At 29.3% G+C, this 8,548-nt stretch overlaps 1 protein-coding gene across 1 annotated transcript in view; it reads right to left on the bottom strand.

Moving 5' to 3' along the window:
* Nucleotides 1–380: 380 nt before the first annotated feature.
* Nucleotides 381–8,548, bottom strand: part of LOC123301221 — a 251,801-nt gene continuing 243,633 nt past the window's right edge. The window contains exons 9-13 of the mRNA XM_044883956.1: nucleotides 4,037–4,258; nucleotides 2,064–2,268; nucleotides 1,477–1,846; nucleotides 703–1,112; nucleotides 381–642 (exon numbers count right to left, since the gene is read on the bottom strand). Coding sequence (XP_044739891.1) covers nucleotides 381–642; nucleotides 703–1,112; nucleotides 1,477–1,846; nucleotides 2,064–2,268; nucleotides 4,037–4,258 — 1,469 coding nt within the window. The remainder of the gene's footprint in view (nucleotides 643–702; nucleotides 1,113–1,476; nucleotides 1,847–2,063; nucleotides 2,269–4,036; nucleotides 4,259–8,548) is intronic.

The following is an 8,548-nucleotide window of genomic DNA, read 5'->3' as shown; positions in this document are numbered from 1 at the left end:
AATATAACGGCATAGAGCAAACCTCTTAGTTAAAATTCGTAAAGCATACTTTGCATATTCATTTCTGCCAAATCCATTCGATTTTAGAAGTAGAAATTATTTTGAATTTAAGTTGCTAGAATTTTCATGAATAAAAACATTTTTTAAAGTTTTACCATATGCCTGCAAAATACTCGTTTTTAGGTGTAATATAGACATCGTCATTACAAAAATGGCGAAGCTTTTCTACTGTGACTTGACAAATCTTTGACAAAATCTATTGCAATTTGCTTTTCTGATATCTTTATCATTTTCTCAAAATTTTTATGGATTCCAAGATAAGTTAATTTTCAAACTTATTGGCTCAAATTTCAAACTATATGTAAATATTTATCAAATTGTCAATTTGTTAAAATATTGGTATCTTGTTGCTGATATGTTGAGTTATGATAAATGTTTTTCTCATTTTTATCATCAATTTCATCATCGTCTTCATCATCAGCAAATTTTATTTCATCGTTTAACATTGAACTCATTTCCGTAAATTCATCGTCATCACTAGGTGATTTCTCAACGCGGATTTCTTTCTCAATATCATAAATCTTTTTACCGCGTCCACATTTCCGAAACTCTTGCATTGGTATATTATTTAAACTTTCACGACTAGAGTGCGAAATATTTGTTGCGATTAATAATTTTTTATTTTCATCTTCCGATTGTTGATAATAATTTTTCACATTTTTCTCAACTTGTTTTATCGGTAACATAACTATTTCTTCTTCAGGAGATTCAGTGTTACTACCTGGATCCACAAATTCTTTCGGGCGAATATCTTCATATAATTGTTGATTATTATCTATTGTGTCCAATATTTCGCCCGAATCGTCCAAAGGTGGAATCCAAACTAAAAATGCTGGGTCCATACCTAAATATGAACCAGGGGCAGCTCCAGCATTAACAACATTATAATCGTAATAATCTAATTCTAAATCAGTGTCAGGACCCAGGGAAAATTCAGAACCGGGGCCAGCTAATAATCGCTCACGATTGCGCTTTTCTTTACTCTCTTTGGGATTTGAGGTTGTGCGAATTGTTGCACGGCTTACTGTACTCAAAGCAGGTGAATAACATCCCTGTAAAAAGATAAAATTAAATTAGTTTAGCTAAAATTGGAAGCTCGAATTGTCGCAAGAATTTCGATATACAGTGTCAATGAGTTCTACGGATGGGAGCAAACTATTCGGAATGATTCTGATTATTCGCATAATTATTGTTGAAGCTATATAATGTATCTTTTGGTTTTGACCGTGATTTCGACACTGTTTTTCAAAATTCTTACAGTATTTTAAATTTAGCGTAAGCGAAAGAAAACATTGAGATAAAGAAGCAGATTCAAAAGCAAAATAAATTAAAAGAGCGGAGCATAAAGTGTTTCTGTCCATAGCATGCCCAACAAAAGCTGCTTTTTTCAACCCATTTCTTTAACTCAATACTTACGTTAGTTAATGTTATATTACTGACATTACTATGACGTCGTATCATTGTGGGTTGTTTTGTGGTATTACTTTCTGTTGGAATATTTTCTGGACTAACATTATCTGATTTACATTTATGTCGACATTTGTGGTTTGCTGCTGCTTTATGACTTGGTGATCCACGAGGAGATGAAAATGTGTTTGATCGTCGTAAAGGTGATGATTTAGGTGAATTCGGTATGCTACTTTGGTTGGAGTTTGATGTTTCTGATTTTGATTCAGTATTTTTAGTTTCTGGTTTATTTTCATTCGAAATTAGAGCCGTTGTTACAGTTTGCTCTCCACTAGGTTGTTGTAACGTTTTGGTACTGCCCATGCTACAACCATCTTCGCTGGAAAATTTAAATTAATTTCAATCACAAAAAAAATTGCCAAAATCAAAAAAGGTCTCGATGAATGACAAATTTGTTGATGGATGCCAAATAGTCCGAGAACTAATTACGAAATTCATTCGCTAAAATTACATGCTATATTAAAGGTATGAAATTCATAATTAGTTCCCAGTGTATAAGGTTAAAAAATAAAAATTAGTCGATTAAAATATCTTACACTTGTGTATCCGTATCCCCATCTTCATCAATTACTTCTTCAGTGGCGAGGACAGCTTCACAATCCACGGACTCTCGCAACCGAATGTGCTTATTATTGGATTTTAATCTTGGGCGAAGGCGTGTCAACGAAATTACTTCGGATAGAAGTGTAGTGCTGGAACTGGTTCGTACAGGTACAGCAATGTTACCGGTTGAATCCGAACCTAGATTAAAAAAATGTTTTTAAATGCAACTTTTGTTTAGTATATAGGGTGTTTTTTAAGTTGACATTTCCTTGAAACTCGAAAAATAAATTTAATCGAAGAAAATGCTTCAAACGAAAAATGTTATTTTCAAAGGCACACATCTTATACCGTCATCGAATTTGATTTAAGTTTCCAGGTTTAATTAAAACCTCACTCTGATTCATTACTGACAAACATTAGTTTCGACAGTATAATTGATAACAAATGCTTTTTGTGCGTTCATTCAATTTGAACTAAAATATCTATACAAAAAATCAAGAAAATTTTAGTAAGTAAATAATTTCCTAAATTCGAATACTAGTAATGATGTTAGAGGCTATCTAAATTTAAGTTATTAATTTACAGATTAAAATATTTAATTCCTGTTAAAAAAAGTTTAGAATGTACCTACTATATTTCAAGTTACTGTCGGATCAACTTCAATCAATTGAGTCTAACGTTACTTGTGATAAACTACTATAATAATTTATTTAGGTGGTAAATTTTAAAACAGGCTCTTTAACTATATTCAAAAGCTGTTAAATATTGAATTAAATACCAAATTTCAAATAAGTGTTATAAAACAATACAATTTAGATTAAAATTCAATAAAAAAACCAATCAAATATAATAAATAAATTGATTATTTATTACCGTATATGGGACAATAAAAAATACATATTGTATGTACTTTATGGAGTTATTAGAGGTACATTCAATATGTTTGTCGTAAATACAGAATGTTTCAAAATAAATATTCCTAATTTTTGGGAATATTAAAAATCTTCTGGGTACTACTTTTTTTATCAAACTGAAATTTAAAAATAAATATTCTGATATTTGAATAATTTTTGATTATTTCGAAGCTGTTAGAGGTAATTGATTCATCAATTGTCGGAGAGAATCTGTCACGAATCTGAATGATGCAGAATGACTTTCCTGGCAACTGAATGAATATTTGGGGTAGCTTAAGATTCACCTTGAAAAAAATCTCTCAAATCACTCTGATTTACAATTATTTGTGACGTTCCCTAAAAACTGAAGGTATATTGGCATTGGATATAAATTCTATCAGATTTTCACTATACTTTAAAGAATAGCAGATTTTCATTTAATGAACAGATATCTCAAATGTAAAATTTACTGACGTTGGGGTTTCCTGCAAATGAATGTGAAAATTATAGTTGCCCTTGTTACTTTTACATAACCTTATGGAATAATTTTGACAGTCAAAACTTATTGTAAATAAGAAATTAAATGAATTTTTTATCCTACTTAGAAAAAATTCTCGGGTTTGAGAATTTTTATATTTTAGTTGTAAGTTAAAAAAACGTATTAAAAAAAGAAGCAGTCTAAATAGTAATTACACATATACATATTCATTTTTACCTATTCATATAAATGTTTCTCAACGTACATAAGCATTTCTCACAGATGGGGATGACTATGGTTCTTTCACTTATATCGCTTACTGGTTATTCGAATTTCCTATACATGGATTAATCGGATATCTGCCAGAAAAATATTTCGGCGTTCATGAATGAAGTGCATGAATTGACATTAACTTAGTTTGAAAACAATCGAAATTAAAACACAGTCAAATTTTAGAACTTCACTTATAGAATTAATTACAAACGATTTAAAAACTTAAAATTTTTAAACCAGGTTAAATATATCATAATGAAACATTCTGTATTTAATACATTACAGTAATAAATATAAATAGTGAATACCACCATTAATTTACCTGATATGTCAGCAAATGAATCCAAATCCTCAGCAATTTGATATTTTCGATATCGTAATATATATTGTGCAATAAGTCCAGCTGATACAATAAACACAACACTAACAAATATTAATGCAACAATATGTACAGTTGTTAATTTTACATTGGTTGGTGGTACAGATGCCATCAATATTGCACCTTGAGCCACTGGTATTACATAACTACTCGAATTTGTATGTACTACAACAAAACAAAAATAAAATATTGTAATAAAAAATATCTCTATCTATTGTTGTAGAGCATTATATTGAAATTGTATAATAGTTCGTTTGGTTTGTACAAAGATTTCCAAAAATTTATTGTGTTTTATCAAACTTAAATTTCGGTCTTCCATCTGAATTGGTCTCAGTCATGTAAGTTCGTAGGCGTGTACAAAATAGTACTATGATTGATCAATATCGTAGTCCTACTACATATAAAATTGAATAAAAAATTCATGCAAAAAAGGGCTTTTACAAATATAAAATGATTTCGGTCATATCTGGAAATTCAATAAGATGCGTTAGATGTGAAAATATGGTTATTTAATTATTCTTCAAGGCGTTTTAAAAAGGAATATCGAAGAATTAATGAAATAGCCGACAAACTCGAACATGTCGAAAAAATCTATTCCGATATCATTTGCAAGCCTTATGCCTAACATTGCCCAATGCAAAGTTCTATTATAGAATTCATTCTAAAAACATGAAAGAGCCGGTTAATTCGTTTAAAAAAATAGTTAAATTTCGATATATTATCCATGTGGAAAGTACAGAAATCTTCCTTCATGGAAATGGCCCCAACGTTTTTCATGAATTTCAGTTTACAGGGGTTTTTTGGGACGAAAAGTTAATCTAGCTAGGTTTCATTTTTAAAAAACGTTGTTTTATCCGTGACTTCAGGAAAAATTGAAACATAAACTGCAAAATATGACTTTTCCTGACATCTACTGGTCTGTATCGTAGTTCACGAAATAAAGTACATTACCGGGACATTCAAATTGGTAATTGTGTGGAGATATTTAAAACGGTTGTTATATTAGTGATAAAATTTGTATCTTTTTAACTCAAAAATTCCCGAGCAAAGATCGGTAACCTAGGTACTTCTTGTAAAAACTGATAAATTTTTAATTTCCTTCCAATGATCAAGAGAAGGTAGAAAGGGAGAAAATACTATATGCTGATCTCACACCGTCTTACAATTTTAATTGAAAAAGGGAGATCTACAGCTCTGTATATCCGATGAAATTATCTCCCTCGTGTCTGCCAATTGTCCGCGTTTAACATTCTATTTAAAACGGTTGAAATTAGGCACATATACATAGTTAGTTTATCAATTGAGGAGAAACATAACAAACCTGACCCGTTCCTCATGGGTTTCGGTTCAGATTGGCAACGTTTTTTAAAAGGTCTCGACTGAAAGTTTCAGTTGACCCAAAGATGGATAATAGGTCATTTTCACGCTGATAGTACAATTGCTCGATTTTTGAATAACATTGTACGATACATTGCAATATTTGAGCATTAAATTTGGATTAGGTTTTGTTCAGTTATTTGAAAATACAATCACATTTCAATTGTATGAACATTTGCTTCGTTGTTGCAGAAAAACATCGGAAGGTAAAAAATACACATTTAAAAACATTTTATTGAATACACAACAAATTTAAATTTTAATGGCTAAATTTTCATCAAAACTTTTTGGGTTTTATGTACAATAATAATTAATTATCGATTGAAAAACTTTTCAGTTGTAAATGTTTTCAAATAAACGTTTATTTTAAAAATAAATTAAATTTTAACCTTTATGTAAGGTTTAAATTAAATTTCTAAAAATGGTAATAAATGCTAACAGTTTAATTGTATCGATTCGGATAATAATATTTAGGTTGAATGAAAATATTTCGTTTATAAATCTATAATATAAAAATGAATCGCTGAATGTGTTGCTAAGCGCAAATCTCGAGAGCTGCTGAACCGATTTTCCTAATTATTTTTTTTATAATATTCCTTGAAATACGAGGTTCTTACGAAGAGAAAAATTTAAAAAAATGCCTGAAAAAGTCTTAAAACATCACTTTTCTATATTTCCATTCACAAGATTCGTAATAATAATTAAAAGTCTATTGGAACTTTAATACCATTCCGTCAGGTGTTCCGGGAAAGCAAAACAATTGAGTGACGTTAGTATCGTATAAATATTAATGTCAATATTTATCATTATTTATACTATTGTAACATTACTCAAAAACAAATTGTCTAAAAAAAATAAAGAATCGACTGTTAGGCGGTACGAAGTTCGCTGGGTCAGCTAGTAGTTTAAAAAAAATTTAGTTAATAGGCTACTTTCTTATCTGAAGTTTAATGTAATTTTACGCCTTGTAAATGTAGCTAGAGTTATTCATTTAGAGGCTGACACTACATTTGACCCAAAATGCGTTTTTTTTTGCGTCATATTATGAATATTATTATAGCATGTATATATGAAATATACATAGTATATTAAGTTTAGTCCCAAGTTTGTAACGCTTAAAAATATGATGCTACGAAAAAAATTTTGTCATAGGTGTTCATAAAATCACCTGATTAGTCCATTTCCGGTTGTCTGTCTGTCTGTCGTCTGCCGTTTGTCGTCTGTCCGTCTGTCATCACGTTTACTCAAAAACGAAAAAAGATATCAAGCTGAAATTCCTACAGCGTGCTCACGACGTAAAAAGTGAGGTCGAGTTCGTAAATGAGCAACATAAGTCAATTGGGTCTTGGGTCCGTAGGACCTATCTTGTAAACCGTTAGAGATACAACAAAAGTTTAAATGTAAAAAATGTTTCTTATAAAAAAATAAACAACTTTTGTTTTAAACATTTTTTCGTAAAAATCATTGTTTACCCACGAGGGCGCTAATTAGGTGCAAATTTTCTAGTATATATTAATTTGGGAATATCAGTTATGTGTGTTTGGCTATTTAAGAGTGGATATCTTTCTTTATTTACGTGGTGTCAAAAAACAAACGATTGCGTTATCAACACTGACTATACATGGTTTTTCAACAATTAACTCAGTCAATTGTTTGTTTTCACTTGTTATGTTAATGGTTTTAGTTTATTAAAGTTTTATGGTTTTACTATGCTCCTGCAACTTTATGATATATGACTTATTTGACAAACTTCGAATAAAGAAGTATTTTATAAAATCGAATTAATTACAAAAATAAATCGTAACTGACACTACAGAACAAAACGTGTCTGACACAATAGTTACTTTGGATTGCAAAATAGTTGTAGGAACTTCAAAACTATTTAAAGAAGATAAAAAGATATATTACAATTCTATTTTTGAGTGCAATGAATAAGAATCAAAAAGTCAGTAATAAAGTTTAAAATAATTGAAATTTTGACTTTCTTATAAAGATAAATAATGAAATTTTAATGAAAACTTAACATTTTCGAAGAAAAAAAATATTATTTAGGTAGTTACTTAAGATACTGAAACCTAAAAGTTGCGTCAAAGTACTGAAGTATTTTTTATATTCATGGTACACTTTTTCCTGGAATCACCCGGTAAATAAAATTAAAAAGAACGAATAGAAAAAACGTTAGCAATTGGAAGACGTTAATATCTTAAAGTTGGCGGTTGGAAAATACTGTTAACCTCCAGATATCGATAATTTAAAAAAAATACGCTAAAACAGCAGCCAAGAAGTTTTCGATGCTATTCAATTCAAAGTTGAAGATGGAAAATGTTAAAATACGATATGATGCATTTTTTCGATTTTTACTGTATTTATTTTTACTGAAATAAGTAATAAATTTAAATTTTCCTCATAAAAATTTTCGTCACCCCTTTGGGTACCTCTTTGAATAAAACAAATTTCTCTAAAACTTTTACGAAGGATATAGGAGTTTTGCCTGGTTTTTCATTGATGTTATGAAAAAGAGTGGTTGAAAACTCATTATATTTAAATACAAAAATGAAAAACCTTAAAAAAATTATCCTTTAATACATCTATCTCATATCCTGTGTAGCTTTAATGGTTAAACAAATTTTTACTGCCATATACAAATATTTTTTTAAATAATAAAGATGCCAATATTCGACAAGTTAGGAAGTCAGTACTAGAGCCAGATTTTTTGATATGGTTGATTGTCACGGGATAGATAGATAATTGATGAATGGATTTTTTTGTTGGTTTAATTTGATTTTTCATATAAAATTAAAACTTTTTTAACACGGTTTTATTAATCAACTATTCAGTTGTCACTAACAATGTAATAAAATCTAAAAAGAAAATTTGAATCTACTTCTAATTGTCCGATAGACTTGAAAATTGGCAAACATTCCAAAATTTGATGACGATAAATTTTTAATCTTAACGAGCCTAAAAAATAGTAAAATAAATTAAAAGTAAAAATTTAATAGTTTTCTCATCGTTTCCACCATATTTGATATATTTACATCTTTTAAGTCTTAAATAAAAAATTTTTATAAAAAAACT

This window comes from Chrysoperla carnea, chromosome 5 (genome assembly GCF_905475395.1).
Source record: "Chrysoperla carnea chromosome 5, inChrCarn1.1, whole genome shotgun sequence".
In the NCBI taxonomy this organism is placed as follows: Eukaryota; Metazoa; Arthropoda; class Insecta; order Neuroptera; family Chrysopidae; genus Chrysoperla; species Chrysoperla carnea.
The sequence above is the reverse complement of the archived record's forward strand: the minus strand, read 5'-3'. Positions and strand labels throughout refer to the sequence as shown.